Below are 16774 nucleotides of genomic sequence, written 5' to 3'. Positions count from 1 at the left end.
ACAAACAAAACTACCTCTTTACAGCTTTATAGTATTAACACACTCTTGCGAGAATGACGTCTAGTACTACACGGACAAACTATGAACTACTTTTTTGAATTCAGAAAGTTTGTATTTTATAAAGGTTTGGTATTTAAGTGCTTGCAGTCTAACCAATGCATTGTTTTCAATTTGGATATTATATTTATAAACGTGTATACTTACGTTTAAAACATACTCTTTTTGAAAAAAAAAAAAAAAAAAAAAAAAAAAAAAAGGTTTTTCTTTTTACAAAGACAAAGCATTTTCAGTTTATTCTTCTTTCCCGTTTGTTAGTTACGCTGCCAACAACTAAAATCAGTATTTAAAATTTAGTCTGCAAATCCTGTTCCAACTGGAATTTAGGTCTAGCGAAAGAAAGGTAATTGCGAGTATAGAGGAGTGTAGAAGAGAAACCAGAACAAAGATAAAGTTCAGGTTGAAAGACTTAGGCAAAAATATCTATTACTCGGTCGAGTAGCTTCTCAATTAAGTGTAGGAAAAATAGAGGATGAGATATTGCTAGCCCTTCCTTTTCAATTGCTTCTTGAGTTTAGAATAAGTGTCCTTACGCATTCATCAACTCTTTCAGTTTGATTAACCATTTCACCCGTAATGTAATAAAGCTATAAGCCTGAACTTCTCTAGTTTGTTTATATAAACTGCACCCAGCTCTCTTTTTATATTTTGACGCCACTTACAAATTATATATCTGAGTTTTTTTACACAAACGTTTTGCTGAGTTAGCCTGATGCAACTATTTCATCCATCTTTCAATATTTCTTCCTTATTTATGACGAAGATACTCTCTCTTCATTTTTAGGAAAAGGAGCATTACGGTTTAAGTTTGTTGGAATTTTAGACTAAGCAGTTTTTGGTTGTTGCAAAAAGTGGAGGTTTTCTGTTATTCCTTGGATTCCTTTACGGCCAGAAGAAAGATGGGATTTAAGCAATTCAACCGTGTGTTTCGCTGCGCTAGTGACCGTGTTAAGTATAAAAACTTTATTTGCAATAAATTTAAGTACAGAGTTTTATGGTATATATTCGCACGGTAGCATTTCGAATGTTGAAAATATGCATATAATAATAATAATAATAATAGAAATCTGAAACCCTTCAGATTTTATATTGCGTCCAAACGGGCGTTTGTTTCATTTACCGACACATACACGTTTCGAGAGCATTTGGGATAACTCCACATTGTGCTAAAATATTTTAAAACAACATATCTTTAGAAGTTCCGATAGTCAGTTTCGAGTAGGATAGGAAAATGTTTTATTCTCAACAGTGTTGCCACTGCTCGCTTTGAAATGTTGAGCTGTTTGATCAAAAGTTCGTTAAAGTTTTACAAAATATGAAATAGGCAATAAAATAAATTCGAAACTTCAAATTCGGGCTCCAGGTTCCGACGGATGACTATGGTATTCAAAATTTAATGACTCTAGGTACTGTTGTTTTTTCACAATGCGAGAAGCATTTATACATTCATATAGATTCTTCATTACTTAATCCCTTTAAATATAATACAGGGCGATAATATTTGGTGGCAACAATTTGAAAAGTGATTCGGACATTTAAAATGATTCTACTCAAAATGCAGATAATAATAATAATAAACTACAAAATGTAGCACAAAATTTTAAAATAATTGTTAAAAGTAGATAAACTTTATGTGTCCACGAACGGCAATCACCTGGATGATCTACGAAATAATTGCTTAAAAAGTTAGATAGTTTTACTTAGCAGAGAGCTAATTTTAACTTTGTTCCTGGAAACGGTATTGTAGATCATAATTTCTTAGAAATTTCTAAACTATGATCATGTATTTTAATTAGTTTAGAAACGCCATTTTGTCTCATATAAATACACAGTTGTAAGTATAATCACTAAAATGTAATTTATAACTTTATAGAGTTCATATAACCAATAAGGGACAAAGAATATAGTCTAAAGTAACAAAAACGATTATAAAATACTTCACAGATAATTTTTAACTATTCCTGATAAAAACAACAATAAAACTATGATTTAAAGGATTTCCTTATTGCTTTATAACAAGCCCCGTCTTTTATAATTTACTCAGCTTTTATCTGACGCCTTGTGAGTTATTCGGTTAATGCTTACCCACTTTTCTGCAATATTAGAGATGGATCCTAGTTGTTTAGACTTGAATCAATTAAACGATTTTTTTGTGTGAATATTTTATGCTTATTTTTAAAAAAATTTCTTCTCTCATTTCTGCAGACTATACAGCAGTTGTTTTGACTGTTTTTAATACTTCATAAAGCTTCATGATTCTGTGAATTCTTTAAAACATTTCTCAGGAAATTTCAATCATCATTTGTATTTCATAATTAAAATTTTTATTAAGTATGGGTAACATTTTTCGGCTGCTTCCCAAGAAGAATAGATTAATACAAAAGTCTAAATTTGGCTTAAGAAACTAAGAATTTGCTAAGTCATTTCCTTATTTGAATTGAAAACTTTGCTTTTAAATGCTGATTCTGGTTTTAAAATATCGAAATTAGTCAGTCTTTTCTCCAGATGCTTCACGATGCTTTTTTATAAATTGTTGTAAAAGTTTCAAAATATTGACAGTTTTCCGAAAAAATTATATTTCTAAATATTTCAGAAGCCATAAATGTTTTCAGTTTTGTTTTTGTCATATGGACTCTTGCCCCTTTAATGCATTTGAAATGCTTCAAAAGAACGTTTTACTAGTTTCTAAACATAATTATATCTAAACATTTGCTTGTAGTCCATTCGAAAGAAGATAAATTTCTTTTAAAATATCAGACGTCAGTATTGCAAAACTTACATTTAAGAAGTTCAATCACAACTTAAAACTATTTATTTGACTGATAAAAGTTATTCATAGAAAACGCCACAGATAACTGGATAAGTAAGCCACGCAGTTGTAATGGTCTTAAGTTATATGCAGATCATCTTGGTCTTTCTGTCCTAATAGTTTTGTTCGCATATCCTGGAAAGTTTGATTTAGCTTTTGTTGAACTAATAAAAAATTATGTTTATCCTATGAATGAATATTTTAAAATGAATTAATTGGCAGTTTCATTTATTGAATAATTTTAAAAATGCTGGAGACGCCAGCTGAAATAGCGTCAGGTAATGATATCTGAATGCAGTTCTGAAATTCTAGTGTTTATTCCATGTTTTACTCAGTAATAACGATGGCATCATTTGAGATAACTCCAATTAAATGTTTTATTTGTATTTCCCAATAAATACTCCATTACGCAAATTTTTCATAGCTGAAGAACATTATGCTTATGAGTTTTATTTTGCCAATTAAATTAATTTCACAAAATATTGTTGGTGATGTAAATAAATCTTTAGCATTCAAAATAAATTTTGATAGAACTCTCTCCTTGATTTACAGACTCAATTTCTTCTAATATAAACCAGAAAATTTCTCAAGTAACTTTCATTTTAATTAACACTTATAACTTTACTTTGATTTACACTTGCACCTAAAACTGAACTGTCGGCTGTAGGTTTTCGTTTTTCCATTCGTGGACACTTAGCCGACTTAGGCTTGACTACTACTAAGGCTGAAAGTGGTGGACACTTTATAATGGAAACACCTCATATGTGGTCCACCGTTACTTCCTATGAAGGGACGGAAAGTTACAGCCATGTTTTCTCCGAAGCCGGGTTTTTCGGTATCGCAGTAGGCTTCCCTAACCACTATACCATTTGGACGGCATCAACTGCAGTTTAAAAACGATTTTAATTGCAGTTAGTTTAAAAATAAATGTATATCTCGTTGTGATTAAATTTAAAATTTGTTTTTATATGCATTTTATAACATTTTATCTTCGGTATTTATATAATTATAACTCAAACAACTAACCGAAGTGCAGTTAATCCAGTTTTTAATTCACATATCAGTTTAAAAAGATAATGTGGCTACAGTTATATATTTATTTCAATGCTCGTAATTCTGAATCAAGGCTTTCATAATCAGACTAGCAACTTTACATATACAAATATTCAAGCTATGTAGGGAATTTGTTCCGTATAGATGTAGAATTGGGAAGCTCTGCACTCATAGACGTTTAGTGTCTATGAGTACAGAGCTTCCTACTGCTCTGTATTCATAGACACCCAACTATGTGTACTATGAGCTATGAGTACAGATGTTCTAAACTATAGAAATCTCAGACGTATTTTAATTTCTTTCTTTTCCTCTAAAGAGAAGCAAGTAACCTTAAAAGATTATATCATTATACATATATTGCGTACAAAGTGTTCGATAATAAAAACGTGAAACCCCAGCGTGCTTTCTATGGATCAAATGCATGAGCAAAAAATGCCATATAAAGCGGGGAACGCGTTACGAGATGGTGATGATTGCTTTTTGACTTAGCGTGAATCCCCAGCGTGCTTTCTATGGATCAAATGCATGAGCAAAAAATGCCATATAAAGCGGGGAACGCGTTACTAGATGGTAATGATTGCTTTTTGAACTTAGCAATAAAAAAGAAAAATGCTCCGATAGCTACTCGTCGATGCATTATGAGTAAAGAAGTGCCTGTATATTTTCTCGGGATATTTAAGTTTTTCTGAACCGCATTGCGATAGGAAAGCAATTAGAGGCTGTGGACCATCGGCTTACCCGATGCTCCGATTTGAATTTATTGATTTATTCTTGCATGAGGACAGATGAAAGCTGACCTCCAGGACTATCCAGTTGCTTCATTTGACGAATTTCGGCAATTTATTGAATATGGAGTTGGGAAATGATTCATTAACGCGCCTAGTTTCTTGGAATGTGTCAACCTGCCTCTAGAACGACCAAATGATGCTCATGTTACTGTCGGTGTCTAGAGTTTATAACACTTACTACAAAATCTGCGTCTGTTTGTGATCTTTTCTTATCGTTTATGCAATTTGTTTCGTAATAAAAGTTTCGCATGTTTAGTAATTTATACGTTTGGTAATCTATAAGTTTGGTAATCTATAAGTTTGGTAATTTACCACACCACTAACGTCAAATAAACATTCACCGAAGAATGCCGCAGTCAAATTTTAATCGCGAAAACCTGGTATCCTCTTGGGAGATATCTGCTGTTTCATTCCTTTGTTGAGCTTCGCCTGGCTGTATTTTCGACAGGAGGCAGACAATTAAGACACATCCTCATTTGACTGATCTGAATGCCCCATAACGCGTAATTAAAAGCTTTTTCTTCTGTATTTTCATGCGATTTTTTTTCTTATCTTCAGCCGTAAAATCCGCTAATGCCGTTTGGCGCTTTACTCTGAGAGACCTTGTTTACATGTACAGAAATATAAGCAAACAAATAAATAATAAGTTTAAAAAAAGGGAAGGAGAAACAGGAGGAAGAATCTTCAGCCAAGAGAGTTATCATGGCAAATAATAATGAGAGATGCTCAAAAGTTAAGAAAAGTAAAAGAGGTAGGAAAGCCAAAGACTACATTAAAATTTATTTTAATATTATCCAGATATCAAATTCAATTTCAGAAGGTTTTATTATTCCTTTTTTGACGAATAATTACAATGAGAAAAATTTATAAGATTAACTGATTACACTACAATGGAAATAAAGTTTAAAATGAACTTTATAAGGAAAAGGAATAATGTAAATAACCTATTAGAATAACAGTATAGTAAAGACATTTAAAAGAAATGGCAGTGTATAAATGTTTATTTTAAAATTAGTCCCTGTCAAATTATTCTTATGTAAGGCTAATGACGTATATACTTACTTAACGGCAAAAGTAAAACTGAAGTCTTTTACCGAATAACAACGAAATATTGGCAAACCAGAACTTTTGACGGAACTATAACTTCTCTATTCTTAATATAGTAACAATAACTCTTGTCATGATTCTCTGTGCTATTAAGATAGTGTCCACCGCCAGTGTAGCTGGGTATGTTTTAAGTTATTCTATGAAACGTTTAACTCGCCACAATTTCCTCCTCCGTAAAACATCCAGCTTTCATAACTATCATGTACGAAAATGTTTCATCACTTATATTCAGATTGAGGCAAAAGGGTTCTGCAACATTTCAAGGAAGTACATGTGTTTTGTGTTTCTAATCATGTTTATGAAATGATTTAAATGTTAACTCTAGTACATAACAAGGCGATTTAAGAATAACTCTAAACGGAATTCAAAAGATTTTTAAGATTTAAAATTGCAGTATTATTGTAAATATTTTACAAGAGAAACTGAAAAGAAAGTAAAAGCTAACGTAAACATTTTATATGCATCTTGTTAACTACAAATAAGTTTTGAATTAAAAAGAAAATGGTAAGTTAAAATTACAAAATATAAAAAAAATTACATTAATCAATGAATTTCAAACACGTTTCACTTTGTTTGGAATATTAATATTTAGTTGGAAATTTTTTGTTTTTAATTGCTATTACAGATCGCTGGAGCATACTACTCACGGGTTTGTCAAGGCCATTCTTTGGAATTAGATGATAGCAGTATGAAATTAGAGCTTCAGCTAACTCTGGTTTATTACTTAATGTTTTTAAACTGAACTCCTAAACATTTATCGAAATATTTCCAATTGGATTAAAACTGGGCAGGTTATTGCAGTTTTTGAATTAAATTAGAAAAAAAAATAGCTATTTAACTTTTCTTGCTAGATGGCATAGTGCATTATCATATTGAGAGATATAAACATTGTTTTGAAGCATGTTAATAGTGGAAGAAAACAGTTCTTTTCAAAAAATTAATGTATTGGGCAACATGCTTTTTTTATTTACAATGGGAAGTCGACCCATTCCATAGGCTGAGATAGAAGCCCTTATCGTAACTACAGTGGGATGCTTTTCTTTTGCTGTAGTACAGTATGATTTTTAAAATCTTCTTTCATGACGACATCGTACTAATGTGACGCCTATAAAACTTGTTGTTTTTATGGCAAGCACTAGCCATTTCAGGCTTTCGCCACTACTAAGGCCCGACGTGGTGGTATTTTACTTGGAGACACCTAATACAGTTACCGCCACAGTAACCTACTATGAGAGGACAGACAATTTGCATCCATGTCTTCTCCGGGATAAGAACCGAGGCCCTCCGGTATGGCAGTCGGCTCTCCTAACCACTATGCCGTCTAGGCGGCCCGCCTATAAAACTGGGTACCAAAGAAATTGTTTCGTGAATGTATATGACATTACATTACTGAATCTATATGATCTACATGATCATCGTACATAATCACGTGCATTCAAGGCAATGAAGCCGCTGACTTACTGGCCAAGCAGGCAGCCAACTGCACGGATTTATTAGAACGACCAACTAAACTTTCTTGGTATCACATTAAACGAACAACTTTGACAAGTTTGCTGCAAAATTGGCAAAGTAGATGGACAGAGGCAGAGGTAGGACGAAGGACATATCGCTTACTGCCAAACATTAACATGGAAATAAGGACTCACTTTGATAGCCTAACACAATTCTTGACAGATCATGGACCGTTCACAGTATACCTCAACAGATTCAGATTTAGGGATACTTCTTTCTTCGAATGCGGAGAGGAAGGCGACACGGACCATTATTACTTTCTTTGTGTACATACAAGAACCTGGCATTTAAAGAAACCAGCAGACTGTACCTGGGCAGTGTGGACATCTAACACACTCAAAACCAGGGTAGCCCTTTGTGAAATAGAGGAAATCTCAAGACATCGTGTAAGCAGAAACAACCGTGAATAATATTATGTTTGAAATGTTAGAACTTAAAGCTGATAATCAGAATATTGCTTGGTGCCTGCAGTTATCAAGCTATAGCAACTGTATTATCAAGCTATAGCAATAATATTATGTTTGAAATGTTCAGAACTTAAAGCTGATAATCAGAATATTGCTTGGTGCCTGCAGTCAAGCTATAGCAACTGTTTATTAGTACGTAATGTTCAACTTTGTTACTTTGGGGTTTTCCCCGCCGTGATGGTATATAATTCCATTTGTTTCATGTTCCATGGTCGGAAGCCATCATAGCGGTGCACTCACTCACTCAGATAATCACGTGCCCATTGTCGTCGCTTCAGCCTTTTTTGTTGAGGGGTTACTTCACATGCTATTGAGCTTTTAAGACATTTTCATTCAGTCTTTGACTTACTATCCACCTAGAAACATCAAATGAGCAACGTATCTGCCCACATGTTTCGTTTCAATATTAACCAACTATCAAAACAATGTCTTAAAGATAAATAAATGAGACTTCGGGCATTTTGAATCCTACTTTTCTTTGGCCTTCTCTTTCTGTGCCGATTTTCTAAATTCTAGTAAATTAAAATTCTTAATACATCTACTAACTGTCTAATGACAATAGTAAGATTTCATAGCAGTCTTTAGCAGAATAGCAGTCATAGCAGAAATCTTTCTGTTACAAGCAGAATCTGGACATCAGAAAGAGCACAGTGGACTAAAAAGGTAGTTTGTTTTTTATTGATAAAAGGTTATATCCCACAATAAAAATATTTCGGAAGAACAAAACAGTTTTTCTGCTTTGTCAAATATTATGAAACAGCCAATAGTTTTGGGGTTACCATACAAAGGGGAAACTAGTTCTCCATTCCAATTGATGCTTGATGACAGGGAAATCGATGTTGGTAGATGATTGGTTGTTGATAACGAATAACTTACAAACGTTTTGGGAAACAAAGAAAAACTCGTGCGTCTTCCTTTCAGAAGTAAAGCAGGTAGAAAATTTGTTTGAAACAGTTGTTCGTCTGAAATAAATGGATGTGTGATACCAGCCCAACAGTGCTTTTTTAGTCTAGCTTCCTTTCATAACGTTATTAATAACGATATTATTTTAAAACTACAATGAATGTTGCTTCCTGCGTAAAATCTTTTTAAACTGCTGATGATTTATTAAATTTGTAATTGAAATTTATTTTGAAAACATGTTTATATTCTCATAATACATGACTTAAGAGGTGTTGCAAACCTTTATACTAAGCTGCATATGCAATGTTTTAACGTTGTAGAAGTATTAGTAGCGTTACGAATTATGTATAATGTAGAAAACCGAAGTTTTGGCGGAATAAAGGGGTAATTCTATTTAACATTGAGGTAAATGGCTATCTCATTAAACTGGCAAGATATCCCACCCTGCTGATGGTTTTGCAGACTAATATTTATCTCCAAATTTGGCAAGAAGTCATTAAAAGTCGCGAAACCTTACGACATTTTGTTCCAGTCTTTGTATAACTGTAATTGGTACTGTAACTGAATAACTGTAATTGATCGCTATATGTAACTATAACCATATCCGTCCCTTATATGTGACTTTAACCATATATACCTTCTAGTAACTTCGAGAAATGAAAGGTAGGGAAAATATCTCGGCAGCCCTGATAAACTATCAAGGCTGGAGAAAGCATCAAAGCAAACTACAAGACCGGAGAAAGCATCTGTTCTCAATTTTTAGTTCAAAATACGCTTCAGAGAATTGGGAGATCTCCGTTTTTTGCTCTTTAGATTCGCTTCGAAGTGTTAACTACTCATTGTTTTCTGTCCTACGTTTCTTTTGAGAAAATGAATTTTATCAACCTATCACAGGTTCTGCGTGCATTCAATCCATTTTGAACCCGTTACGAGCCATTACGAACTGTAACAGTAGAAATGTAAATAATTTTTAGAAATATAATTAATAGATAAAGTGGGAAATCCTAAAGCGAGTTTTCATAAAATATGGCGAATTGAATCTCTGCTGGTTTCTTTTAAAAAAGAAAAGGAAGTATCGTTTAAACATGACGGAATTAATGGTTTCTTTGAACGCGGAATAGAACTATATACCTTCTGGAGTGCGACCAATATTTAACAAAACCTCAGATCTCATTACTTGTGCGTGCTCAGATAATTATTTCATATACGCATGTACGAGCTTATTATATTGCTGTATATTTAATGCCACCGAGAAAAGTAAAAAGGAAATCGAATTCCATGCTAGTAATGCGACAAAATTAAGGTATGAATTTAAGTAAATATCATTTTTACACTAGCAGAGTTAAAGTTGTGGGAAAGGCTCGAAATATGATACATTTCGAAATAAAATATTTATATTCAACTATCATATGCATGGATTAAATCGTGGTAATTTACATTAATTTTTACTCCCTTCCTGAATGCTTTATAAATTCGTTTTTGGAAAATGATTACGTGTTATGCAGTGTTTGAATAAAATATCTTAAGTTAGCATAATTTAGACTCTGTATTTTAAAAAGACGGTTCTTTCTTTTATGTATCCTTATATTAATGCTTTTCATAGTAAATCTTTCATAAGATTAGATAAATAATTCCACGGTGGGAAATATGCTTCATACTTCTTTCGAATCATGCTGACTGAACGTATTTAAAAGTACCATTTTAATTTCTTCGCATTAATAACAGTCTGTTTTAGTTACAAATTAGAAATAACAGTCTGCATAAGAGAAAAATATTTTAAATAATCCTGAGGTGGATTTCAGAATTAACCTAAATTAACTTATTAATCAAGATAATGCAACATATAGCACAGCCAATACTGATAAAGAAAAAGGTTTAATAATTTATAGCAAAGACAGATATCACAAAAACTGAGATAATGGGTTATATCTGTACTGCCTGAAATATACGTCACGACACATCTGAAATACTTCAGTAACCCGTGATTGAGCAGTTATCCAATTTGCACCATACTTTGGTCAAAACTTTTTTGTGACACTGGAAATAAATTTTATTACGTAGATCGGTTTTCTAGTTTGTGGATGTAGACTACTTAAAGACAGAATATAATGTAATCTTTTGTGTAATCCCAGAAGAAAATAAATGGATGGGTTTAAACAAGTGATTTCGATCATCGTTTCAGCAAATGTGTGTCACTTGTAGTTTTCATACTATCTAGAATGCTGTAAAATACTATCTAGAATGCTGTTATATTTTCAGGTGGCATAGACACAACTCAGGTTTAGTCATCTCTTTTTATAACGAATTATGTAAAGTGTTCTCGTCGTCTGAAAACACCATGTATATAAGTATAACACAGGTAACAATCAATTAACTAGGTTTATGTTACATCACAGTTTTTAGAAAGTAAGTAAATAGAAGTTCCGAAAAGTATCTATTCTGATCAGAAATTGCACAGTAAAAATTAAATGATAAGAAACGAGGTAAATATACTTTAAGAAAGGAATCGGAAACTATAAACTAAGATGCTCTTTTCTCAATTTGTATTTATCAAGTAATTTAATACTTCAATTCAGGTTCAATTACAAATAAAATTTGTTGAAATTTCACTCAATTCTGTTAACACTATAATATAAAAACATTTATTTAGTTAGCAGGAATAGTCAAGGAGCTACTATGTAGCTTTTCTAATTTAAGAACATTATTCCAGCTAATTAGCACTAAAGTATAGTCTGATTCTTTAAATATTGCTATTGATTTCTTAAAAAGCATAGATTTACTTTTATTTACTTTGAATTAAAATAACAGACTATTCTAAGTTGTTGCCAGATAATCAATTGTTTTAGGGATGAAATTTCATGCAACTGATTTGCTTACCATTTCGGAAGTAGCGGTTCCATTACCGACAGCTTCGTAATGGCTACCAACTGAAATAACTCCTTGAATGGCCATGGATAACTGGGTTTCGCTGCAGTCTGTATCAGATGTGTCTTCGAACCAGGATTCCGTAGAATCACCTAGTATAATCCATGCGTATTCCGCACCATGCATCCCAAGCTTATGAACCTGCAAAGCCATTTTATTCATGAGATGTAAGGGTTATCTAAAATCTGTGTATTTCTAATCAATGATAAGGGAATACTAGCCATAAAGTAATCGTTAGTTTATAGCATACTACTTCGCAATCAAATGTTTTATGAATTGGAAGGGAATTTGAAGACTACATCATAATGCAAACACGTAACAATGGGAAGAAAAAAACAGTTAAGATTTGCCCTTTGTAATAAGTATGTTACATATAATGAAAACAGTAATACCATTAATTACCTGATGATACATACATAGTCATTTATTCACATAAGTAAACAAAAACTCTTAATAGCTATATGTATTGAACAAATTAATTCAAATCGAATGCCTTTCACAAAAAAAAAAAAAAAAAAAAAAAAATCTACTACATACATGAGTAAAAGTATAAATGCTCGTAATTAACCTACATAAATAAAGGAATATATCAATTAAAGATTATAAAAATGCAATTAAATTTACTTGACTTTAAAGGAGTTAATATTTGTTTTTTAATAATATAGATTTTCTTCTTAGGATGTTTCGCTGATAAATCAGAAATTTTTGGAAGAAACTGTAACTAACTAAAAAGTTTTGTATGACACGAAAGAAGTATATTTTTGAAAATACACCGAAGAATTTTTGTTCACTTTCGCAGAAAGAAATTGGATATTTTTTTGTTTGACGAGTCTTCGGCAATTAAACATTGCTGGTAGTCAGTTTTTAGTTCATTATCCAGATAAATGTGCCTAATCTTCAAAATTATATGAGAACTGATATGAACACTAGTACAGAATTACCTAGCAACTACTTAAAGCGCTAGTATTAAAACATGTCCAAGTCAAATCAGAGCACTAAAATATCGATTAGCCTAAAATATCGATTGAAGTTAAAGCAACGGTGTTGTAAAGCATTTTCTGAACGAGCCACAATTCACAATAACTCGATAGTTTATTTTTGACTTCGGGTAGAACTGCTGCGGTAGATTTAAAAATGTATTAAGTAACTAAGAACTTTGATGGGATGGTCAGGAAAACTCTAGCTTGCTTTTACTTTGAGAGCAACTGTAGTATAGATTAGATGCCCGAATTTAATCGATAAGATGCCTTCTTTATGATTATAATATTTAAAATTACTTTCTTTAAAGGAGATTTGGTACTTTCTTGAAGTTTACAGCGGATTAAAATATTTATCAAACATAAATATCGATTTAGAGAGCAGCAAGCAAGCCCTTCGGGATTCGAATCTTCCTCGAACTATCCTGTGTTCAGCAGTCTTTCAATTATTACTGTCCTTATATGTACGAAAACACATTATTTTACTGAATTATTTTATAAAATATCTCAACTATGAACGGAGTTCGAATCCCGGTGAACAGAGCCAGTTTCCCATATAAAGTACTCTATATAAGCATCCTTCTTAACTATACAGCCCTAACTTGCTTTGCCATTCTCAAAGAAACAATAAAGCAGTTGTGCAAAGTTAAATGTCTGGATAAGCAATTAGTCTGGAAAGCAATTATTTACTCTTTAAAGCAACTAGATTTGTGTGCAGTTTGAATATTTTGTAAAGCAAACAAAAAAGGTGTGCAATGTTAACTGTCTGGCTAAGCAATTAGTCTGAAAAGCAATTATTTACTCTTTTAGAACAACTAAATTTTTGTGCAGTTTGAATATTTTATAAAACAAACAAAAAGCAGCCCTAACACAGAAAAGTAACACCTGGCATTTAGCATCCAGCATCCAGGCCTTCGAGTATGTTTTACTTCCTTATTTGTGTTTATCTTAAGTAGTCTGACGATTTAAATCCCCGTTTATTTTATTTGAAATGGATGTAGAATAATCATAGACTCAACGATTTGCTTCAATTTTTTTCCTTTCATAAGGAAGGTCTCAGGAACATTCTACAACATCTCACTAAGCTTACACATTCACTTACTTTCTGTGATACGATTGCTTGAAAAGAAAGTAACGAGCGAAATGGAGATTTGCTTCCCAGGATCTTTCTGAAGTTTTTTTTTTTGTTAGTAAATGAACTAGTGTGGTTTTTATAAAATTATAATAAAAAAAATCTAAACAAATTAAAATTATAATAAAAAAACTAACTAACTAAATAAAAACTAATAAATGTTTAATAAAATCAAATAATAGATTATGCTTAAAACTGATAATGGTTTGCAAAAAATCCCTGCATGTCTTCACATGTTTTAAATTCTTGGATGACTGAAGAATAATTTTATGAAAGCAGGACATGTTCTGCAGAACCCAGATGCCTGATAATTCTGCACTCAATCTACATACTGGTCTCCGTTTTCCTCTATCAGTTTAAAAGGACGATTTAAAAAGACTTGCAGTCTTGCAGATTTCTTTGCTCCTTACAAAGAGGGACCTGTACCTGCTTGTCCTCGAAATGGATTGAAACCTTGACATAAATATAAATCTACGCCAAACTAATTAATTTTATGTTTCACTTAGCGTGTTTCTCTTCTGTTTTCGTTTATGAAAATTAAATTTTACAAATGAAAACCGAATGAAGCAGCAAAAAATGTGAAAAATAAATTTTGAGGAAAGACTTGGAAATAGCAATCTACGTATAATACCAACATGAAATTGTAGGTGTTTAGAGTGGCCTTAACAGTGCACTTACTTATTTAAACATCCACTCCTGAGAGTGTCACCATGTAATCACAGAAGGCGATGAACAAACACTATGGTTACATTGTCGGCCAGTGAAATATTAAATCTAAAGTGCGAGTCCTGGTTAAAACACTTATAATTACAAAAAATTCGTTATAATCATGTTTCAACCCTTGTTATTAAAAATGTAATCCCACATTCAGTATAATTAGATGGTTAATTAAAATAATAAAAGAAAAATTTTATGCTGTGAAAAGGATATCATCGTTCCCAAGGTACAAAGCTGAATATGGTGGGTTGTCGTCGTTGTTACAAAGAAATAAAAAACTAAAAAATTACAAAAATTGTTGCCAGAAAAGGAATTCGCAAAAAACATCTACGCACTTCCACTTTTCAAACACTTCTACCTCCCTTCTACTTCCGAGCAACTCAACACCATTCATCACGATTGGTGGCCATTTCCAGTCATGTCACTTGTGGCGTCACTTCCGTGATTTAAAAAATTAATTCTTTCTCTAATCTAATTTATTGAGTGGAATTCGAAACATCTCCACGTAAAACGTAAATACGAGTAAATTTTCCTTCGAAATTCTTCCAGGAAAAAATACCTTCCCTTATTGAAATGGGCCATCATATTCTGTGTCTTATTTATAGAAATAATACTTATAAGGGGGATCTGCAAATAAAATCTGAGATACTTTTAAATAAAAAATCAGCAAAGTGACAACCTTGTGTATGGGGTAGATTTTAATCAAGATTCTAAAATCTTATTTTTGTGTTCACCACATTTTCATGCTTGTCCCACTTTCAGAATATGTCAGCGGACGGGAACTGATTCTGTATGTTACGCCTTAAGCGTATGAAAATCTTCAACCCTCTCTATTTTTTGCTTAAATGTAAACATAAGGACATCATTCCCAAATTTATACAACTCAATTGTAGTCTGAAATGTTCTGTTTCGAAAACTATGCATAAATTCAAAGTGTCTCTTCTTCCGTAACATTATATGAAACATCCGTAAAAGATTTCCTCATTTGACCACAAATCTTGGTCTAGAAACAATCCTGCTTGTCAATGCCATAAAAAAGTCCTTGTTTCTAAATATCAAAAGCTCATACCTCTGTCGACTAGTGCCACCCATCTTGATAATCTTCCTAATGAAAATACGGATTCCATTGTTAATATCTCTAACGATAATCTTTCGGAGAATCAGATTTCAGCATTAAAATATAACTTCAACCTTTTAAAGATATCTAAACTTTCAATTCCTTAATACAAATCCATCGTCTCTAATGAAAAAATTTTAAAATTCTCTAAAATTTTTAAAACGCAGAGGATTCAGTTCGCCGCTTAATTACTCATAATATTTTTAAGTAGATGTCTTTGCTCCTGATGGAAAGGAACCTATACCTGTTTTCCCTCGAAATCGAAAGTCTTGACTAAAATATACGCGAAACACAAGGTTGTTGCTTTGCTAATTTTATGTTTTACTTTGCCATGTTTCTCGTATCTCTTCTATTTAAAAAATATCGTAATAATCTATATCCTAAATTTGTTAGAATTTTTATTAGTATGTATAAATAATAGATGAAAAAAGAGAGTTTAGAGTATGTCCAATTAACAAGCTCGATTTGAACAGTAAGCAAACTGCACTTGAAACTTTTCTCTTGGTCAGCTTGAGCAGTACTTGGTCCTAAAGTCCTAAAGGAAAATGTGCCAAATTAAAAATTTTCGTAAGTCCAGATAATAAAAGAAAAATTGCAGCTGAGAGCAATAAAGATAATGAAGACATTACTTGACTTTTTTTCTTCTTTTTTCTATACAGAATTCTAATAAAATACCCACTGAAAGTTTAAATGTCGATTTGAAAATAAATTTTTATGGGATCGAAAAAATCAACAATAAAAAAATTCAAGAAATAATTCCACACCCTGATATTGATCGTAAAATCGAATCACGCAAATTTAAAGTTAATTTACTCCTTTGATTTACGGCAGCCTCAGTCGAAAAATATTCGCGGGACTTTTTCATGGTTGAATAAGTTTGATGAAACGTTTTTACATTATGTTTTAATGCGCTGTATTAGTTTATTTAAAACTTCCCTTACAGTGCAGGAATTGTTATTCCACTTGGGAAACGTCCAGTCTGTTGTTCCTTGTATAATGATTTCTAATTGTTGTATCACTAAGAAGCAGTTTTGTAATTTGTCTTTGAGAGCAAACTTCAAATATTTAAGTATTGATTAACTATGTTCTGAGATTAGGAAAGGAAAAAAAGGTGCATTACCTGGCAAAACACTTTTCGAAAAAGAGCAGATGAAAAGCTACAGATAATAATCCGGCAATCTTGATGCTGAAAGAGAGAAAAAATTAGTTT

The 16774-nt window shown here is 32.2% G+C and overlaps 1 protein-coding gene across 1 annotated transcript in view; it reads right to left on the bottom strand.

Moving 5' to 3' along the window:
- The window catches only part of LOC118198369 (uncharacterized), a 424861-nt gene that overhangs the window by 96578 nt on the left and 311509 nt on the right, over positions 1–16774 (bottom strand). The window contains exons 5-6 of the mRNA XM_085807093.1: positions 16685–16750; positions 11574–11762 (exon numbers count right to left, since the gene is read on the bottom strand). Coding sequence (XP_085663219.1) covers positions 11574–11762; positions 16685–16750 — 255 coding nt within the window. The remainder of the gene's footprint in view (positions 1–11573; positions 11763–16684; positions 16751–16774) is intronic.

Source organism: Stegodyphus dumicola, chromosome X1, assembly GCF_044657685.1.
Source record: "Stegodyphus dumicola isolate Sdum_Otavi_A_Nest chromosome X1, ASM4465768v1".
NCBI lineage: Eukaryota > Metazoa > Arthropoda > Arachnida > Araneae > Eresidae > Stegodyphus > Stegodyphus dumicola.
The sequence above is the reverse complement of the archived record's forward strand: the minus strand, read 5'-3'. Positions and strand labels throughout refer to the sequence as shown.